The sequence below is a fragment of the Eubalaena glacialis genome, chromosome 2 (genome assembly GCF_028564815.1).
Source record: "Eubalaena glacialis isolate mEubGla1 chromosome 2, mEubGla1.1.hap2.+ XY, whole genome shotgun sequence".
Lineage (NCBI taxonomy): Eukaryota > Metazoa > Chordata > Mammalia > Artiodactyla > Balaenidae > Eubalaena > Eubalaena glacialis.
In genome coordinates, this window is record NC_083717.1 from 42,551,480 (window position 1) to 42,573,581 (window position 22,102).

The 22,102-nt window shown below is 41.4% G+C and overlaps 1 protein-coding gene across 6 annotated transcripts in view; it reads right to left on the reverse strand.

Annotated features, from left to right (window-relative positions):
- Positions 1 to 22,102, reverse strand: part of AKAP13 (A-kinase anchoring protein 13) — a 346,999-nt gene that overhangs the window by 146,841 nt on the left and 178,056 nt on the right. For all 6 annotated transcript variants that reach the window (XM_061179975.1, XM_061179974.1, XM_061179973.1 and 3 more), the window contains 3 exons: positions 14,565 to 14,763; positions 8,729 to 11,873; positions 4,825 to 4,958 (listed from right to left, as the gene is read on the reverse strand). In XM_061179975.1, the coding sequence (XP_061035958.1) occupies positions 4,825 to 4,958; positions 8,729 to 11,873; positions 14,565 to 14,763 (3,478 nt within the window). The remainder of the gene's footprint in view (positions 1 to 4,824; positions 4,959 to 8,728; positions 11,874 to 14,564; positions 14,764 to 22,102) is intronic.

Genomic DNA, 22,102 nt, shown 5'->3' on the forward strand with positions numbered 1-22,102 from the left:
GGATCTTCCCGGACCAGGGCTCGAACCCGTGTCCCCTGCACTGGCAGGCGGATTCTTAACCACTGTGCCACCAGGGAAGCCCTGTGTAGTTATTTTTTTAAAAAGGCAGCATGGTCGTGCTTGGGGAGTGTGTGTTAAATGAAGAGTAGACTTTCCCAGTAACCTAATACTCAACATATGGGATTTTATAGTTGTGCTTGAACATATTTGTTCTTGAGTGTTTGGCTGCTAGGACCATGGGCATCCTGACAAGATATACCTGGCTTGCTGAATTAACTCTTCCATATGGCTAATGAGCTTTTGCAATGATCATTTGGAAAAGGAATTATTACAGAAATACCTTAAGGAACAGATACCCCAGGGAAGCAAGCTCCTTCCTAATGAACTTGGCCACATGTTGAAAAGATTCATAGAGGACATGGAGTATGCTGGTTTGCGGCACTGGGGCAGGGAAGTAGGAGTCAGAATTCCTTCCTGGCCACCATGGAGCATTTTCTCAAGGTGAATGGTCCCAGAAGGCTTTCTGTTCTGGACTCAAGTATTGAATGTCACGTCTACACCCAGTCATATCATTCTTTAGGAAATAAATGGCAGGTTTGGAAAATCTTAGTAATTTGTGCATCAAATGCAAACTCTCTGGACAAATACCATCTTGATGGTACTTAGCTACAGCTAAACAAATTATAATAAGAACATAAGACTTATTTTAAAGTGAATCAGCTTAGATCCTAAAACAGCCAAAGGAATTTCTCCAACTATCACCGAAAGCACGAGAGTATAATGCAATGGTTTTAGAATCGTAGGGTGTGTAGGCATCATTCAGGGGTACTTGTTTAAAATGCAAAAACCCATCCAAGTGAACTGAATTCCCCGGAAGTATACCCTCAGGATGACTTTTCTGGAAACCACAGTATAGCAGAAACATCACAGACACAGAAATGAGGTTCTAGTCTAGTGTACAGAATTAACTAGTTGTAAAATGAGGCAAGTCGCTTAACTTTCCAGAAACCATTTTTTTCCTCCTATAAAGCAAAGGTATTAGACTTCAGATAATCTTTAAGCGTCACTCAAATTCTAAAGGTCTCAGAAGTAAAACAAGCACCATGTCTCCCAACTTAAATTAACATTTGATGCTATTCCTGACGCTTTTTTAACAATGTTCAAGAAGCAGAACCTGAGGCGTGATTGTTTTAGGAACCTCCATATGCCACTGGTTACTTAAATGAGTAAAAAGGATATTGGAATCTAAAGTTATAAAACTAATTAATAATAATAATGCTAAGTGGTACTTATTGCATGTCAGGCTCTAAGTACTTGATACATATTAACTCACTGAGGGGAAAAAAAGAGGACTACAAGAGGTAATTTGAGAACCCTGAAACCAGGAATGTATATAAGAAGGGATAATGTTGAATATTAAATTGTAACTAGTATTAAGGCTTTGGCAATAACAACCATGACTATAAAATGCTGATAAAATGACTAATGGGAATGGACCATATTGTGTATAAAACCTGGCCTCTGGAATTGTGAACAATTTTCGATTCAGTGAAGAAGTATCTGTTAGGACCACGTATCATGTATGGAGACACCTGTAGCATTTAACACATACATGTGTTTTCTCTGAGGATATAAGCAAGCACTATTCTTGATACTGCCTAACTCCTTTATGAACCTATGCTCTAGGTTTTCAAGACAGTAGCAAAGCGTAAGATACACAGTTTTTTCCCATTTTACATTTGGAAAAGGATGATTCAGTGAAACAATGAGTCAATGAAGCAATGACTGGCTTATTCCCAAGGCCAACAAAGAGATTGGGCATGTGTCTGAAAGATCGAATTAAATAATGCTAAACAAATGCCACTCCACCCTCGACTACAATCACTAGCTCAAGTAACCCTTTTCAGACTTCAAACCCAGACTCCAGAAGGTTAAGGCTAGAAGACGAATAGAGTAAGGAAGCTGAGCCCTGGAGAGACTAAGTCAAAAAGCAAATTCAGGAGAAACACAGAATCGGAACTCTCCGCCTTCCTACGTGCAGTTTAATAACCAGAGCTTTCACAGCAAGCTGAAACAATTTAGAAAAGAAAAAAATTCTACTTGCTTTCTCTTTCTTTTCATCCACTGAAGCACAAGTATTCTCTAGGCCAGGAGCCCACAAACTACCACCACTAGGCCACTGCTTGTTTTTGTACAGCCCGTAAAAAAAAACCTAAGAGTAGATTTTACATTCTTTAATGATTGAAAAAAATTCAGAAAAGAATATTTCAAAATATTAAATTACTTCATGATATGAAATTCAAATTTCTATAAAAGTTTTATTGGAACACAGTCACACTCTTGTTTACATGCAGCCTGTGGCTGCTTTCACACTATAACATCAAAGTTAATTAGTTGTTACAGAAACTGTATGTCCCACATACCCTAAAATATTTACTCTCTGTCCTTCACCAAAAACGTTTGGGAACTTCTCAATGAATATATCATGTGAAAAGTTAAATGGGAAAAAAGAGAAAATGGGGCATTGGAAAGATCAAATTGTGTGTCCATGCTTTCTCCTTTCAATCCATAGCAAGTAAGGCAAGGCTGGCAGAGCAACAGGGAGGGGAGGTCAGTGTTCAGATTTCACGTCACTTTAAGAATGCCGTGAACACAAAACGCTCCACTGTGTAGACCTGAAAATCTTCATGAACTAAAAATTCCATTCACGTATGCTTTCTCTAACCACGCTAAGTGAAGGCAGACACAAAGCACAGATAACCCCTAGCAACAGACAACCACTAGCAACAGACAAATTACATGGTTCTCACATATTGATGCTCCTTAGAATACACCCCACAGTCACAGAGCCTGGGGTTAAGAGTCAGGGAGGAAAGCACCCCACTGGGCAAGTCCTAGGTTAGAACCAAACTACAAGCTCCCATTCTAGCAGGCTCTGACCTTGAGGTAGCCATGTGACTCTCTGAGGGTGTAATTCTTTTATCTGTAAAATGAGGCTTGATGACCAACCAGAGGAATATTACCTCTCTCAACTCCTAAAACTGGAGGAAAAATGAGAAGAGGAAAGAGACGAGGAGAGGAGGAACTTTCTTTTAAAAAAACAGTGTTTTGTTTTCTTTTTTATAATAGTCAAGATACAGTCAGGACAGAGATATCCTCATGGGAAAGCAAAAGGTCTATGGCCAAGCATCAGGCTGCACTCAAGGACACTAATTAGCAAGACTTCAGATGGAAGACTAAGAAACAGAGGCATTTGAATTCAAGGATGTGAGTTTGTTCCTTTCCTTTTTTAAGGGCTGCTGGAAACAAAGACACATGTACCCATGCAGGGTGTGTTCTCTTTTCTTTCCCCAGGGGCAAAAGCAACATTTGTCTGTATAATGCCTGCTGTACTAGTAGCCACCCAGGCATGAGTCATGAATACTATCTGTAATAAGGAGTGGGTGAAAACAGTCAGCACCTCCCTACCACTGTACTCCAATAAAATGAAGCTTGTTTATCACAGTCTATACACTTGAAACAGTTTGGGAGGGTATAGTTCTGTTTCTGTACTGGGGTAACTTTATGAAAATATACTTAGCCCTCTGAAGAGCAAACACAGTGCACCCTCAAGTCTAGACAAGGAAGGCTCATTTTCCGACGGGCAATATGATTTAGGCCAGTAACTCGATTTTTCAGCTTCCAAAAGGTGTTCTTTTTTTTTAAAACAAGTGTGGAATCTAAAGCTTAGAACCCTGTTTCTCTCAACAAGTTTAAGTTCTCTTGTTTTACAAGTTAATAGCTTTAAACAAGAAGAACAATAATCTCAAGACCCTGAAGAAAACCATTTTTGAAAACTTAGTAAGTATTAAATATAAAATTACCATATGGGTCAGCACACCCATTACTAAGTATATGAAAACATATGTCCACACAAACTTATACACAAATGTTCACAGCAGTTATTATTCACAATAGCGAAAAAGTAGAAACAATCCAAATGCACAACATGTAGTATATCCATACAACAGGATATTACTTGGCAATAAAAAGAAATGAAATACTGATCAATGTTACAACATGGATGAACCTTGAAACATTACACTAGGTGAAAGAAACCAGTCACCGAAGGCCACATATTCTATAACTGCATTTATATGAAGTTCCGGAATGGGCAAACCCACAGAGACAGAAAGGAGATTAGTGACTGTTAGCTGAGGGGGGTGGGAGTGAACTGCTAATGAACATGGGGTTTCTTTTCAGCATGATGACAATGTTACAAAATTAGACGGTGGTGACAGTTTTAAGACTTTGTAAATATATTAAAAACTACTAAACTGCGCACTTTACTTGAATGAGTGAATTTTACGGTTATGTGAACTATGTCTCAATAGAGCTATTATGAAAACCTAGTGAACCTTTTTTTTCCATCATTAAAAATGACATACTTCATATTTTAGTCAGTATTGAGCTTTAAGTTAAAATCTCATTTTTGCTATCAGTTTCTATATAAAGAAAGAAGAGTCAGGTTTAAGAAGGGTTAATAGATCCCTTTTTCCGGTAATTCCCATCTTGTGACATGTTAAACCTCACGACAAATTGGAAAGTCTTGTGCTCACAGGAAAAGCGTTTTTCATTATAATCTCCAAGGGATCCCTGCAGGAGGGTCCATTCTAAAACTATGCTATGCAAAAGCTTCACTGCAACATGTCCACATTTGTATATGAGGGAACAAGGGAGAAAGGGAAAAAAATCCTACTGTGAATCAAAAAAATCCCCCAAACAAGGCCATAAATCAGACACAGCAGAGCAGGCTAAACACACTTTGTGCTCATACAGACTTACCGCCTGGGTCTTCGGGCCTTGTTTCACCTCCGGCGTAGAAGCTATGTTTCCTACAGCCACCTCTTCAGAAACTGAACTCTCCTTGGTATTACTCAGAAAATCCACTTCATCTTCAGCTTTCGTGTCTGGCATTTCTGAAGAGAACAAGGTGGTTACAAAGTGCATTTGAAAAATTGATTCCTGGGCCTTACTATTTACACAACATGCTCCAGGTTTCATGTGTTTTGTTTGCCTTTCCCTTTGTGTTAAATACAAAGTATTATTTTGGAGCAGGTGTCATTTCTGACCTTGTGCTGAGCTAGTCCCTCATCACCTGGTTGTATGGTTTTCTCCAGCTTCTGTGTGGGTTTGTAGCTAAGGTAAGATCCAGTTCAATGTCCACTGAACTTCCATTTTCACTGACTTTTTCATGACAATTTGATGAGTGTGGTGCTGACTTGCACATGGAAAAGAAAACTGACAAGCTTTAAGGGAACAGATTAATAGCTAAAGCTAGTAGCCCATCCTGACCATTATCAAAGAGGCAAGAGATGTATTTGTACAGGACAAAAAGGAAAGAGCTGCTGAGAATGAGATAAAGCCTTTGGGAAGAGTCTTCCTTTAAAAACATACTACATACACTCACCTACCCATCACAGCAATTGATAAGACTAAACTATTCTTAATAAATTAGTTTTTGTTTTAACTTTTATTTCTTCCCAAACCAAAACATAATTACACACTATGAACAGCAATTCCTTTCCTGAAGAAAAAGTTTTTTCATGTTTTCTTTAGAATTATGCTCAACAGACCAAACAGTAGTGGTTTTGTTACACGACTACCATATGGTCAAGCTAATACAGCAAGGAAGTGATAAAATGATGCCTGAGGCAAATTTAGGCTTCGACACTTCATTAAAGGGGACTGATGGTTGAACAGTCAAAATTCACCTTGATAATCCAAATACAAATGGAACTATCATCTCGATTTCATTTGGAAAATTTTCTGTGGTTGTTATTAATCTAGTCACACTACTACTCTGGCAGAGAAAAATGTTCCCTACACCAGAGGGCACAGAGGCTTCTTTCACCAAAGAATAAATTATATTATATTGTATTATGTATTTTATAATTATATAAATAAAATATATTAAGATTTTATTCTAATAGCACACTGTGAGAGTGTATACCTTTATACACTGTGACATGTATAAAGGTCTACTTTAGATTTAGGAAAGTGACATTCCTATAAATGAACAGTTGTAAGTCTCCTTTCTTTGCCCTAATTTTTTAATTACCTAATCTTACTAGTAATTTAAAAAATGGGCAAACACGTTTCCTTGCCCAAAGAACCAAAATCTTTCTTACATTTCATAAAATGTGATTACAGTTAAAAAAAAAAACAAAACAAAAAACTGACTAAGCAACCCCCTTACAAGTATTCCTTGATCAAAACATTTCTGAGTAAGATAGGGTTGTTTTTTGTTTTTTGGTTTTTTTGGAGGGGGGCTGTTGATGATTTTTATTTTATTTATTTGGGGATGTGATTTCTGACACATCCTTACTATCCTACATCCATTAACTGAAAATATGTATCTTGGCAAGTAGCAACCAGTCACAGCGGTAAACAGAGATGAGTGAGACCTGTGGGGTGTTGGCAGCCCCCTTGGGACTGGCTTGGCTCAGTTATGCACAACTAACTTCCCAAAGCACTGCGGCCAGTGCTCCTGATGGGTAAAGGGCCACATCCCCGCACTCTAACTGGAAGTTTTGTGTTTTCCTCATCTCAATTTCTATTTGGCTTTGTCAACAGCAGTATATAAAAGCAAAAGCCCATGCCATGTGGCTCCTTCCAAATCAGCAGTTAAACCGATGTCTCCTCACTTATAAAACAGTATGGTTAAGTTCATAAATGGCATGTAAACTTCCTAGGAAATACCCTTTGGTCTGAGATCACACTCAGGTGCTTTTTCTCTAGGGCAATGTGACCAGGGACTTTCTCCAATCCTGGCTATTTTCTGAAAAAAGCACCAATTTCTTCATCACTGGTTACTTCTCTCTGTCCTTTGAGGCCATGAGCCTGGAGCACATATGACTCCTCTGGATAGCAGAATAAGTAACTCACCCCCCGCCCCACACACACACACCAAAATCCCAAGCCCAGAGACACTGTTGAAACTTGATTTTCATCTCATTTTCCTTCCTAAAGCCTTAAAATCTTAAACATAATTTCTTAGCACCTTTACTATCTTTGTGTGCTATTAAAAATCAAAGTCTGAAAAAAAAAATCAAAGTCAGCTTGGTTTCTACCTTTTCTCATAAGGTACTATAGACACAAACCTTACATAGTTTGTACTTGCTTGGGTTAAATTCTGACTACTGAGCCAGAAAGAGAAATAATTCCAGCCCATGTGGCTAAGGACGCAGCACCCAAATGAAAACAACATAGCCAGGCATCAGCTTACAGCCACTCCCGTTCTTCTGAAATGTCAACCTGCCAGGGCCCCCAAAATAGACTTGCTGTTGTGCCTTCTTTTAAAAATTAGAGACCTTCTCATTGAAATTCTGAGATTGTTAGTGATAGAAATTTGTTGGCTGCTAACAATCCAAGACACTTTAATAAAACAAAAAGTGTGAAATCACCAAAAATACTACCTCAGGTTTCTTAAATCCCTCAACTGGAAAAATAGATTATAAATGGTTAAACACCCTCTATCAGGGAAAATGACCACTGTGTTTAAATTGCTCTTTTTCTAAAGCCACTTCTCTCCTTATTCTATTTGTTCATTTCTATTCATGCCCCACCCCCAAATTCTTAACACCTACTACAGTAAAGGGGTTTTCAAAAATTAGAAAGAACGGCAAGAACAATCAAACAATAAAAACAAAACAGGCTTCTTACCTACCAGAGCCTGGGGGCAAGCATGGAGATAGGTCCTCTGTCTATACCTGGTAACAGGTGGTGGTCGCAAAGTGTGAATCAAACTGACCTTGAACGACTTCAGGAGTCAAAACCGAGTCCGACTCCAGTTTGAACTTCAGCCTCAACCCCCAATAAGGAGTTTTATTCGGATCGTTTCTTTCCACAGAACACCAGTGGTTTCTCTTTGCTCTCTCTGGACATGGTTACCCACAGACGGAACGGGCTGGTGCTGTGTGAGCAATCTGCTTGCTGCAGCTGCTTCACCAAGATAAGCAGACACAACGTCTGCCCTGTGACAGCAGCTCAGCAGACTAGGCTCTGGCGGAAATCCTGTATCCTATCCCCTGCACTTCGCAGGGTCCTCAATTCCCAGACTGCTGCCCAAGAGCAACAGGCAATGGAACTGGAGGTCTGCTCCTCAGGCAGGAAAAGGAGGGAGTTCCCTTCCCACAGCCTCCACCAATGACCTAATACCACCATTTGGGATGCTGGGCCATCAGCTTACAACGATACTTAGAGCTGTTTGTGAAACCACTCTGACCAAATTTGCTCAGGACACAGACTAAGATGACAGGGAAAGAAAGGTGTTTCAGGTTTGTAAATAAAACACACTTTTTCAGCACTGTTTGTTATGGTTCTCAAGAAAAAGGACTAAGCCATGTGAACAAAAACATCTGCTAAATTCCTTTATCATTTTAGAGCACCTGGGATCTAGGCACTGTTTTCCAGGTTAGGAAAGTCGTGACTGCTCCAGTGCGACAGATAGAGCATTTATAGGCTTTAAGCAATCAAGCCAGAAGTCTGGAATGCAGGGAGCAAAAACTGTCCAACCCTGAGATGACGTGCCTCTCTGGATGGTGTTGACTGGTAACCTGGCAACCTACCCGATGAACGCCAGCCCTCTAAACAACAACATGACACCTATGTTTTTACCAGCACATCACAGAGACTCTTAAGGGAATTTGTTTCTCGAACTGTTGATTTTGTACTCTGCTTTGCTTACCTGTTGCCGGAGTTGGTCCCTGGAGAGGCAGAATAATCTTCTCTGGCTCCTCCCTTCCAGCAAAGCGTCCTGCAAGGTTCCCAGAGGCTTCTCCACGACTACTGCCCATGGGCGGGGTCTCCGCAGGCTGGAAAGCACTCGCCTTCCCTGCAGAAGCACTCTCCAGCTGTTCAGGCCCTGGGCCCAACTCGGAAGGACAGGAGAGTGACATGTGACTGACTTCCCCCCCTGTCGTCAGTTCTCCCGAGGCCTTGACTCGTTCTATGACAGCATCCACTATGCGACTCGCAGCCTCCTCAATCATGTCTGCTGTCTCAGGCAGAAGCACGGCTTTGGCAGCGACAGTGCAGGGCAGAGGGGCAGCATCCCTTCCCCTGCCTGGGGCCTTGTCACCACGGCTTGAGAGCCCCGTCTCTGTGGGGTGCTCTTTGGCAGCAGGCTGCAGCGGGACGTGATGTGCTTCCTCATCCACCTGTGTCTCCTTGGAGTCGCCTGTGCTACGGCTGCCATCTGCTCCCCCCACCTTCCCCTTCTCCCAACCCAGGGACACAACCTCTGGGGGTGCGGCTCCCTGAGGGTCAGTCACACCTTTGTCCGGTAAAGGTCCCGGCAAACCCAGGATCATATTCTTCTCCTGGCTCAAAGAGACTTGCGGAATCTGGATGTCTGGAGCGTTGTGTGGTATGTCCTTTCTCCTGGCCCCAGTGGTGCCTTGCAGAGCACTGACCACGGCACCACCCAATGCTGCATTTCCACTCACCTCACAAGCAGTGGTCTTCCCCTGGGACTGAGTGTTTTTCACCTCAACATCCAGAGCAGAAGATCGCTCACAAGTAAGAACCTCAAACCCACCTGGTAACAGATTTGGCAATGGACGTGAGCTGCTCTGCTCTGTGGCTGAGGCCTCCTGGCTTGAGTCTGTAGCCAGACTTGCTCCTGGTGGCACCAGGCTCTGTGCAGCCCCACCTTCAACCAGCGGTGCGACTGGTGGGGCCACTTCCTTGTTATGTTTAGTTTCTGCGTGAAGACAGGCCAAGGGTGTGCCCAGTGAATTACCGTTCCGAGGAGCCCTGTCCTCATCACAGGCAGCTGGGCCAGGTTCTTCACGGAATCCCAGGGCCTCCTGTCCAGGAGGTGGTGTTCTCGGCTCTTCCTGCAACGTTCCTGAACGAAGAGTGTTGTCCTTAATGGAGGAACAGGTCACTGCTTTATCCTTGTCTTCTGGTCCCTGCGCTGCAGGGCTCTCTGGAACCACCTGATCTTTCCCTTCTTCAGTCAAAGCGGAATCAGAGGCCAAAGTGGCCTGACCCACATGGAGCAGGGAAGAGTCAGTGGCCCCCTCAACGATATTCAGGACTTCAGGGGCTGCTGAGAGGCAGGGACGCTCACACTCCCCACCAGGTCCTACGGGACTGGTATTCCCCATGCCAGGCTGAAGATCTAGAGCAGAGGAGGGTGGGCACAGGCCCACTGCACTGTCTTCTGGTGGCTGCTTCTCCAGATCATTCGAATCTCCATCTGGGCCATCTCTACAATCTGTATGTGGTTCAAGAGTTGCTGTTCCTTTTTCATTCTGGGAGGAGGGGACAAGAGAAAGTGCGTCATCTTTGGTTACTGATTCACTGCCTGGACTGCCTGTCAGAGAGAAAGTCCTGCCTGATGTCACTGCCTGGTCTGACACCCGTTCTTTCTCAGCTTTGGGGACAAGAGCATGTGGATGTGGAACTACCTCAAGCATATTTGCTAAAGATGTTTCTAGTTTCGAATCTTTTCCTTGGCTTTCTTTATCCAAAACTTGGAGAGGACAAAAATCCACATGTTCCTGGGTGTCTCTAACAGGGTCAGGGGTGACCGTGTTAGCCTGTGGGCCTTCCGAGCAGCTGGCAGTGGGCAGCGGTTGTGTGTTGAGCAGCCCTGTGGTGGTGCCTTCAGGTTGGGTAACTATGTCATCACAGTGTTCTACAGCCAACACACCACTAGAAGTCCCCGTGTTCTGTCGACATGCAGAGGCAGCACAAAGTTTATCATCTCCAGTTGTAGAACAGATGGGTGATTTGCTGTTTTGGCTTTGAACACGAGATGAATCCGTTTCTGATTTCTGGTTTGGCGTAACATCTTTTTGCGGCCTGGGAAAGGTTAAATCAGGGGGTGACACCGCCACACACATGCTGGCCCAGGGAGTGTCAAGTTCGAGCCCTTCTGAAATCTCATCTTTTGCAGCAGCTAGAATTAACTGAGAGTTCTGAGCCCCTGGAGCATCAGCACTCTCTTCACAACTTCCATAAGTTTCAGTTTCTGCAGTGTTTTCATCAATGGCAGTTTCTTCATCACTAACGACAAGTAAAGACTCAGCAGGCTTGTCAGCAACCAGGGAGCCAGCGGCAGAGACACCATTGGGAATGCTGGCTTTATCCACAGGCTCGTCTGTGACTTTTACGTCAGAGGCTCCAGCTGTGCTGATATTAGAGTCCTCAAATCTTTCCTTCATACTCTCCCCCGCTGCAAGCACATTCCCCCGGATGGTGGCCTCTGGGTTCACGAGACTGTGTTCCGTTTCCCCTGCAGTGTCTGGGACGCTGGCACCTGCTGGTGAAGGGACCACCAGTTCACCTCCAGAGAAAGACTGGGCCGTGCCGGGCTCCAGGGCTACGCCTCCCTGCAGGACGCGGCCTCCACTGCCTGGAGACTCCTGGCCTGTGGCCATTGCCGAAGATTTTGTTCCAGTTTCTTCATTTCTGACTCCACAGGATGGAAGGCCTTCTGTGTCCTTTCCTTTGCAATCAGGTGTGCTCTGATGGCAGCTGTCGGGATCAGACGCAGTCCCAGAGTCCACGATAGGTGCTGGCTCCACCTCGTCTCCTTTTCTCTCCACGCCTGTATTTTTCTTCCTACGGGAAGAGTCTGTATTCTCTTCCTTAACCACACTTGACAAATCATAGGAACTTTCAATCTGCCCCACAGTGCTCCCATGGCAGCACTGAGAGCTCTCAGCACCTTCAGGAGAAGCAAGCTGCTGGCTGGCTGTGGGCGCTGATGCACAGGGAAGAAACTGACCATCTGTATCTTGGTCACTGGGCAGACTTGAAGGTTCTTGTGCTGTCACCACTGAGGGCATAAGACTGTCCATCTGTTTGAGGTTTGTTTTCTAGGAGGAAATGGAAGATACTTTAAAAAAATTGTCTGGGGGAAAAGATGTCACTGACACCTATAAGCAAAAATTCTGTTGGAGAGAACTCAGTAGCATTCCAGCCTCTCTAAAGTCACAGGATAAGCCAACCTAAATAAATACAAATAAATTCTCTCTTGTTCCTGACATTAATTTCCTCTTACAGTTGCATATCCACTAGAATGATAAAAATGGCAAGAATACAGTATGACTATTTTCTATATTACGAACTTATTTTAGAAAATAGATAAAAACTGAGCCTCAAAAAAGCACAGTGGCTATCTTCAAATGAGCAGCTGAGAAAGATACTTTTTATAGGGGCTTTAGAGGGGCAGAGGCTGCTTCCATCCCACCTCATATATACAAGTAAAAACAAATCCTGGCCAGTCTGGTAAACTCTCTTCAACCACAAGGCACAGACATATGCTCCCATTCCCTAAATTCTCACTGAGGAGTTACACAGCATCCTTTAATCTCCAAAATATGCTCCATTCAATCTAGTTTAACAATTTTAGTTATGGGGTTATAATTTCAAAAAGAGTGGCACGGTCGATTCTTTTTACTTGTTGATAAAAGCAGTTCCTCTGTTCCTCTAATACTGAATATTAAATAAATAAGAATACATTGAACTAGTAATACCTAATTCTTGATTATTCTCTGATGATACTGTGCTTTGAGGATATTATAGGTCATCTCAAAAATAGTTTTTGCAACTTGAAAAACAGATGTAACCAACTATACAGGAATGGTTAAAACAATCATGGTTAATCAACCTGATGGAAAATGCTACACTGTTATATAAGTGTTAACTATGAAGACCACAGTGAAATAAGGAAAAGATATTTATAACATAATGTTTAAGAAAATAAATAAAACTTATAGTTAATCTAAGGTTATAATTATGGAAAAACTACAAGTACATGTAGATAAGGCTTAGGAAAGAATGGAGAAAAACACAGCTGATCTTTAGAGTGGGTTTACCTTTATATCAAAATTTCAGGAATCGTTAAAATGATAATTTTTTTTCAACACATAAAAACTATTTTTCTCTCTCTTTTTTTTTTTTTTTTTGGCTGCACTGCGCAGCTTGCGAGATCTCAGTTCCCTGACCAGGGATTGAACCCAGGCCACAGCAATGAAAGCCCAGAATCCTAACCACTAGGCCTCCAGGGAAGTCCCAAAACTATTTTTCTAACGCCTGGTTTGCTCTTCACTCATTATCTGATCTACTACAATAATCTCACGCAAATCCACCGTGCACTGTCATCTCATTCACTTACCCATTCAGTTCCTGTGTCGAGCACTTACAGTACTCCATCATCAGCCGATTCCTGTCTACTCACTGGGTCTGATGTAAAAGTTCACACATGTAAGTGTAAAACGAGTTACGCTCACTAAAGTCCTTCTAATAATAGAGTACACGAAAAATGAATTTTCACTGAAAGCGTCTGTGCTATGCTCCTTAGGGTATTCAAAATGGCTTGCCTCCCTTCCCGCTGAGAGTGTAACTAACTCCAAAAAAATTATGAAAGCAGGTCATTAAATTTAATAAAGGGTGAACATTACAGAACAGAGATTTGCAGAAAAAAGTTATATTGTTTGAAAAATTTTAGATGCTCCTAACACAAGCATCTTCTCACAGTTTTAATTTCTCATGGTTTCCTGTAAAATATTCCCACACCTTGCAGGTAGCTTTGGCATCTGCAAACTGCTGTTTTCAAATGGACTATCATTCACCCAGTAAGAAGAGCCCTAAAGGAAAACCTGACCTTCCGGCAGTCTCTTCAGAGGAAAATAAAATGACACCTATTCTGGAACAAATATGACTCGGAGAGGCAGGGGCAGGTACATCTACAACCTGCTATGAAGTGTCCTGGCCTGCTGTTCTCTGAAACAAGCAAGGCCTGCTCCCAAAGAAGGCTCTGGCATTGAGCTGACCCCAGATGACCTTAAATGAAATTACTGCCAAGCTTTTTTCAAATCAAATCAACTCTGAAATAAAATGGGTGGAAAAATTATCTAAACTTAGCCTTTCAGATGTTGCGGCCAAGAGAGATGTACCCATGTGATGTTTATATTACCCATAATAAATGCTACCAGGGAGTATGTAATGTTTTTATGTCTGGCAACAACTTCATCTTGAAGGCTTGAGTGGATTATAAAATCTTTATTGTTTTAGTGATCTTTTTACCACACAACTACCAATTTAAATACAGTATCACAGTCATCACTCACTGAAATAGCTGTGAAAAGGCTCCATTTCTGAGTAAATTTGGTTCTTATTCTTCAGCAACAATCTCAGAAACTGTTTTTAGCTCATTTCGTTTTATAAAGTTAAACCAACAAATTTATAGAGTTAAATAAATTTCCTTTTATGCCAGGAAAATTTAGTTCTAGTTGTTGCATATTTCTGTATATGCAATGTGTATATGTGTCTTTCGTTATTTTAAAAGCCTGGCAAAAAGCAATGAAAAATTCTCGCAGTCTCCTATTGCTACTACCCCAAGGCTGAGCTCTGTCTCTGTAAGTGTTAACATCTAATATAGCTAAAACTGCTTTACAGGTTTCACAGTCTTTGAGGGAAGCACTGTTATGTTCTAATTATAGCAAGGCTCATTGGGGGAAGGGGTGAGGGCACAAAAGCCTGAAAATGGAAATTTTCTTTCTTACCATTAGCTGCTGTTGGATGTTCATAAGCTTAAAAATATGTCCAGTGCAACTGTCTCCAGGAAGTGGGGGTTCCTGGTGTGGTTCAGACTCAGAGGTTAACGTATAGACGTCCAGCTCTCGGTGATGCCTCACAGAACAGTCTCCGTAAGGGACTTCATAGGATAAACTGCTCCAGGAGTCTGGTTCTCCAGCATCCTCCCTGGAAGCAAGCAAACTCTGGTTAATATATATGTATATTTTATGCATAATATACATGAATATATTATAATAATATATTAATATATAATTATATATATATATATATATATATATATATATATATATACACGGATACATATACATATATATGTATTCTGCCTCCCAGGCATAGGTTTAATCCTCTAAGTCTTATGTAAAATTTCAAACCTCATTGCTCTTTGAGGCCCTGCAGCAGAAATTTGGTTTGCACAGTTCCCCAGTAATTCAGGCATACAACTAACTGTTTCATTCTCTTCATAAGAGGTCATAAATGGGCTAAATGAAAACTGCAGGATTCCTCCCTAAGGATGTTCTTTTGATCAAGATAAAGAGAAGACTGGGATCCTAAAACAGTTAATATTATGCTCACAACCAAATAACGAGGAAATGTAAGGAGGATGGTTTTGCCCTGGTTTTCAAAAAAAGCAAGGCTTATTAAGCGTTTCTCTTAAAATGGGTTATACCATATGCTAAATGCAGTTGATCATATTGGGAAGGGAAGAACTAATAAATCCAATCCGTGCAAGGGCACTCCAATTTTTGTTAAAAATAGGTGGAGGAAGCACTCTCAAAATTCTCGAAGTCAACTATATAGAGGAAAACTATCAATATTATAATGCCTTATCATACTATACTTGTCAATTTAATTATCAAATCCTATTTTGAATGAAGCACTTGGTTCCAAGAACTTTAAGCTATAACTTTAAATTTAAAAGACAAACAACTTTGCTCAACTCACATCATTATCGATACACCTCATATTCAAATAAAGCCAACAAATGCCCAGGTATGTAAAAAAGCATTTCTGGGATAGGCCTCAAAACATGAAATCTCTTTACGTGGTTCTAATGAACCAGTACGCTGATAAGGTATCCCAGAGATTCTGGAAGAAGGCGGAAGGTAGTGTTTGAGATCATTATCATGTTTTAAAATAAAAAATAAAACTAAAGAATTAAGAACTAATAGACATGCCATCCACTGACAAATGTGAGAGGGAAACATTACTTCAACTCTCTCTCCAGTGTTCTGTCTACTAAATCATACCTGTCAGTTCTTAACAATTCACCAGAGAATAATTGGAATTTGAAAGCTAAAAATATGCTATAGTGGAAAACCTATAACAAACTGGAGAGTCATGCACTGGCTGAAGGTAACAATTAAGGTTGCTCCAAAAGAAAACTATTATAATTTCCATACTCAAGAGTGACTCCCAAACAGTTGCTTAAAATGAACTTAGCATATGCTATGCTAAATGTTTCATGCATTTACCAAGCTGCTCTACGCTGAGCAAAGTGACCTCAAATAGAAAAGTACCTAAAAGATAGTCACTTAAAAGCTCAACTGAATGACTCAAGAAGTCAATCAGCTCCACCAAATGAGGGGGAGGCAACCACTCTGTAAATTCAACTTTGGAGCTTGGGTTGACATTGTCACTAACTCTGCTTAACTGTCTGACAGGCATTACTGGCATATCTGCTTACTCAGATTACCACTTATAGCCATGCTCCAATTTAAAAAAAAAAAAAAAGGTCTTTGAAAACAAAACTTGATTTATACACCACCACTGAGTGTGAACCAAATACAACAAGCTAGGAGGGAACTGTTGGCCAAGGCAGGGGCAATTTAATAGTGATACAGTCCATTCCCAGCAAGATGGAGTTTTCTACCAACCTTGCCACTATTAATTCTCAAACTGCTTCTTTTCTAATATCTAAACCTTGGGAAATTCCCTTCTGTAACCACAACCTATTTATCTCCTACCTCTCCCATGCTCTCGCCTTCCAGAAGAATGTGCTTTTGTTGCCACAAGTGCTAACCCTTCAATCTCCCAATTCATCGTACCTGTGGATTTTTGTTGCTTCCTAGCCCACCTAGAAACCAAAGACTAGTTAATGCAATTATTCTCCCAATGGCTTCCATGAATATCTGCTGCTATTGACACTCTTCAAACCCATCGTGCCTGTAGGTCTGGGTAAACCCCACCATTCAGCAAGTATTTGTGCCAGTATTCCTGGTGCTGGTGATACAAACCAAAATCCTTGTCCTGTTGGAGCTTATATACTTAGCAAGGGAGACAAGAGCAATCAAGATAAATAAAACACCTAGAATTCTGAAAGACAGCAAGTGTGGTGGAGAAAATAAACCAGAGATATGGGCTGCAATTTGAAATGTGGTGGGTCAGGGAAGGCCTCACTGAGGTGACATTTAAGCCAATGCATTGTCTGCTCTGTATTCAGCGCTGTATAAAACCTAGGCTGGATCCACTGATAAAACTTGGCAAAGTTCTATGACTAATAATGTTTACTGCAACATTAGGTATAATAGTACTAAAGACTGGAAACACCCTAACCGAGTCAGTAACTAGAGGGATGTTTGGTAAATTAAAGAACAGATCTACAGACTATTATGGAGCCATTAAATATAACTGAAAAAACAGTTCAATAACATTGAAATCTATATTCAGTGAAACAAGCAAAATAAAAAGAGCAAAAAAATATAAGTATAGACAGTAAACTGCACAATAAAAATCGTGTCAGGGTGGTTGGGTTATAGGTTTTCTTCTTCTCTAGGATTTTAATTAATGTCTTAAATAATTTTTTAAAGTTCCTATTCAGCCAGGCCTCGCTGCTGCTCTGTAACGCTTTTTACTCATGTGTGTTGACCCATCCCCACGGGGGTTACCAAAATGTTCTATAATTTCCTCAAAGGCCTAACATTAACCTTGTCTACTTCATTCTCAGGTGACCTTTTCTCCCATCTTAGTGAAAAGCTTGAGGCCATCTAACATGAACTAAACCCATCTTCAATCCACCAAAAAATGCCTGTGCCCGTCTCCTCTAACTTCAGGGCACCTCTCCATACAGTGGGTTTGCTCTGTTCCACACCCCCGTCCTTAGGTAACTGGCTCGGTAATCGCCCCCTGGATGCCTGTAGTTTCCACCTGCTTCTGGACTAGCTCCTTCCCCATCCACCTGCAAGTATCTTGAAAACCTCACCAGTAGACAGAGCAGAGGGAGGAAAAGGGATTACTGCACAGGTGCCAGCAGCAGGAGCAGAAATCTTTACTCAGCCCTGCAGACCAGTGGTTCTCTCTGAGGAATCCAGCCCCCAGGGGACATCTGACAATGTCTGGAGACATTTTTCGTTGTCACAACCTGGGGGTGGGGAGGGGTTCTACAATGCACAGGACAGCTCCCTACAAGAAAGAATCATCAGGCCCAAACTGCCAGTAGTGCTGGTGTTGAGAAATCCTGCTGTAAACCCCCGAACCCCTTTCTGTCTGCCCTCCTCTTCCTTCCCTTCTACCTTCTTACCAGCCATTTGAACAATTAAAGGCTTTGCGCCTACTCCCTCCCACTGCTACTAAAAACTTCTGTCTCGGGTTCCATTGACAAAATAAATCTCCAAATCCAATGGCTTTTCTTTGTCCCCACTGTCCTTGAGTTTTGTAGAATCTTAAAATGGTGACCTGATTCTTCTTTTGACATTTATTCTCACTTGACATCCATAAAGAATCATTCTATTCACCCACTGTTTTCTCTGGCTTTTTCTTCTTCTTCTCACATCTTAGATGTGAACACATGTCAACTTCCTGAACTTGGTCTTCTATTAAATGGTAGGCACTGTGCTAGATGCCAGGGCTACAAGGATAAATATGATACCTTTCTCAAGAATAATGTAAACACACAGCCTAAGGTCAAACATGAATTACTATTAAATAGCCATAGTTTGGCTTACTGGTGTTACTGTCACCTCCATGGAAACGAAAAGCAGAAACAATCTCATGGGAGTTTTACCCTTATGAGTGTGGCATTTTATGCACTAAATATACCATATTTCACCAAAATTACAATGCTATTACTTGTAAAAGCAACATCATTTTATGTATTACTAAGAAGGAAAAGAACTGTTGTGAGTTAAATTATGACACAAGTTAGAAAAATTTACATCTTAAAAGAGATAATACAGGGAATTCCCTGGCAGTCCAGGGGTTAGGACTCCTCGCTTTCACTGCCGAGGGCACGGGTTCGATCTCTGGTTGGGGAACTGAGATACTGCAAGCTGCGTGGTGCGGCCAAAGAAAAAAAAAAGAGAGAGATAACAGAGTATAAATACAGTCAACTGTCCCTCTGAATACTGGTATGGGTGGTACAAACAGTTCAAATGAACAAACAGTTCCAACATCAACTGCTTAACTTCATATGCACATTTGCCTGTGAGTCCCAAGCCTGCAACAAACGGACAGCAGATACAAGTGAAAAGGGCAGCTCAGAGGCTTTAGACAGACTTCAACACCTAAGACACTAGTTTTCAAACGTTTAAGTAGCTGAACAGTTTCAAATAAAATCACATGCAGAAACAGTTGCTCCGGTGATAGGGGCAACAGAGGGAAGGAAAGGCAAAGCCCGGTCCTCCCTCCAGCCACCATCCCTCCTAGGTGGGCTGTGAGACTCATACCTAAACCCAAGGAGTAGCTAAATGTTCTTAATTCCCAAAGTACAGGCTTTCTTTATGTACAACTACCACATTTCCCATTTTAAGGTCATTCTCCTTGTTTAGTCTCCTTTGCACTTGTAGAATAACTACTCCACATTCTCCCGATTGAAGCCCTTTGTATGCCTACAGTTAGTAATTAAGTTGACCCCTCGGCCTTGTATTTCTGCCATGGAGAAGAATATGCCTGGGTATCTAAAATTTACCTTAGAAATACACACAAAGATTTTATGTAATCAAATCAAGTCTGGCAGGACAGAAAAGCACATCCACGAATGCACTAGAAATTCTGGTTATTTCAGTTGGTGAATTAAGAGGCACCACAGCCTCAGCTGAGGCTTTTTAAAAAAATGAGTGAAAGGGAGATCTGTAGATGAAGGAGTATAAATGCTGCGGGAAGGTTTACAGAGCTCTCCACGACCTTTCATTTTTCACCCCTATGAGGACACCACCACTCTGAAGAAAGAAAAGGGTATTTTTACTACCAATTGTGGCAACTGTGCAGTATAGGCGTTATTTCATTACTACGACATCAGATGGTATTGGGGTAGAATTTCTTAGATTCTTACATTCAACCACATCCCAGAACAGACTTCAAGATATAAAGGATTGATATTATGATTACTGGAAACTTTCAATCATCCTGTCAGTAAGGCAATTAATATTGTTTTCAACCATTCTCGGGCGCCTTGAATTTCATCTGGAGTATCCAGCACAACTCCAAGTGCAGTCTCCCGCTTCTGAGCCCTGAAAGACTTGTTCTGCACTGTAACCTTTTCTTCATTCGTCTGTAACCCCTAAGGAGGAGCAGGACCATATACCTTCTGACTTGCTGGGTCTCACTACTCTGCTTCATCTCCTGACACACTGTAGGTACTCAAATATTTGTTGGGATTTCACTCCAGGGCAGAAGAGTAGGGATATTCTTTATAAACAAATGGTTTGAGATCACTCTCTGTGAAAGGACAGATAACCTAAAGAAGTAATTCTAGTAAGACCCAATGTAGTGGCAGTAATGGCTTAAAAGGTCTAGGTGGTAAAGGAGACTAAAAAGTCATGACAACTGAATTCAGTATATGATAAAGATCAGGAGGAAAAATCATTGCTTGAAAGGATATTTTTGGCAGCTGGTGAAAAGTGAATATAAACTATATATTAGATAATCATAATATATTAATGTTATATTACTGATTTTGATAACTGCCCTGTTATAAGAACATGCTGAAATAATTAGGAATAAAGGGGCATGATATCGGCAACAACTCTCAAAAGAGTTCAGTAAAATTCTATCCATCTATCTACACACACAGATAAAGCAAATAAAACATTAACAATTGGTGGACTTAGGTGAAGGATACACAGTGGTTCACTGTACTATTCTTCAATTTTTTAAAATTAATTAATTAATTTATCTTTGGCTGCACTGGGTCTTCATTGCTGCATGCCGGCTTTCTCTAGTTGCGGCGAGCGGGGGCTACTCTTCGTTGCGGTGCACAGGCTTCTCATTGTGGTGGCTTCTCTTGCTGTGGAGCATGGGCTCTAGGTGCACAGGTTCAGTAGCTGTGGCGCACGGGCTTAGTTGCTCCGCGGCATGTGGGACCTTCCCGGACCAGGGCTCGAACCCGTGTCCCCTGCATTGGCAGGGAGATTCTTAACCCCTGTGCCACCAGGGAAGTCCCATTGTACTATTCTCACACCTTTTCTATGAGTTCAAAATTTTTCACAACAAAAAGTTAAATATAAAACATCAATTTAAAAAAAGGCAGAGGGTAGTAATTCTTTCACTATTCTATGATTACTATTTACTTAAGGCAGGGAAGAAACTAATATTTGGGTATCTACTAAGAGACAGGCACCTTGATACCCCATATATTTAATCCTCATACGAGTCTTTCAAAGAAGTGCTATTTCTAGTTCAGAGGAGGGGAAACTGAGACTCAGAAATACTAATTCATTTGCTTAAGATATAACACATACATCAGACTTTGATAAACCTGGCCTCAAATGACAAATTTTACCACTTACGAGAAGTAAGCATTTGGGCTAGATATGTAGTCTCTTTGAGTATGTATCATAATCTGTAAAAAGACAGTAAGGGTCCCTTTAAAAGTTGCAGTGGTAATTAAAGGGGACAGGAAACAAAGTATCTAATAATGCCTGGCACACAGGAGGCAGTCAGTAAACATTAGTACTCAAATATGTAATGGAGTAGCAGATCTGGATCCATGTTGGACTGACCCCAAAGCCTGTACTCCCCCCCACCTAATGCTGCACTGCTTCCAGTGGAAAGGGCTGGTCTTTATAGGAACTCATCAGGTGCCACAGCAGGAAGCACTGAGGGTCATCTGAAGGCAGCATGGAGCAAAGAGGCCTTTAGGGGAAACATTTCTTCACGAATTAAAAGAATGTCCACTCCAGGCAGAACATTTTTCAACACACAAGCATTCTCCAATGAAAAGTTCTAAAGTCTGCCCTCTTCTGAGTTTCTCACAGAATGAGCAAATCAACCAGTCATTCTCCGGTGTCTGGTGAGACTCTGACAAAGTGTAGGACAAATCGCAGAGCCCACATTCTCATTATCTAGCTATTTTCAAAATGAGCACATTCTACTCATTTGAAGGACAATATCGACTTGGGCATTTATCCCTTCAATCTTTTTCACAAATGACACAACCAAACTGTTCACCACATTTTCCATAAAACTGACACCAATCGGTACCTACCTTTTCCTAATGGGAAAAAAAATATTCTACTCACCATAAGAAATCACCACAAATTCATCTAATTATGTTTAATTTAGATTTCCC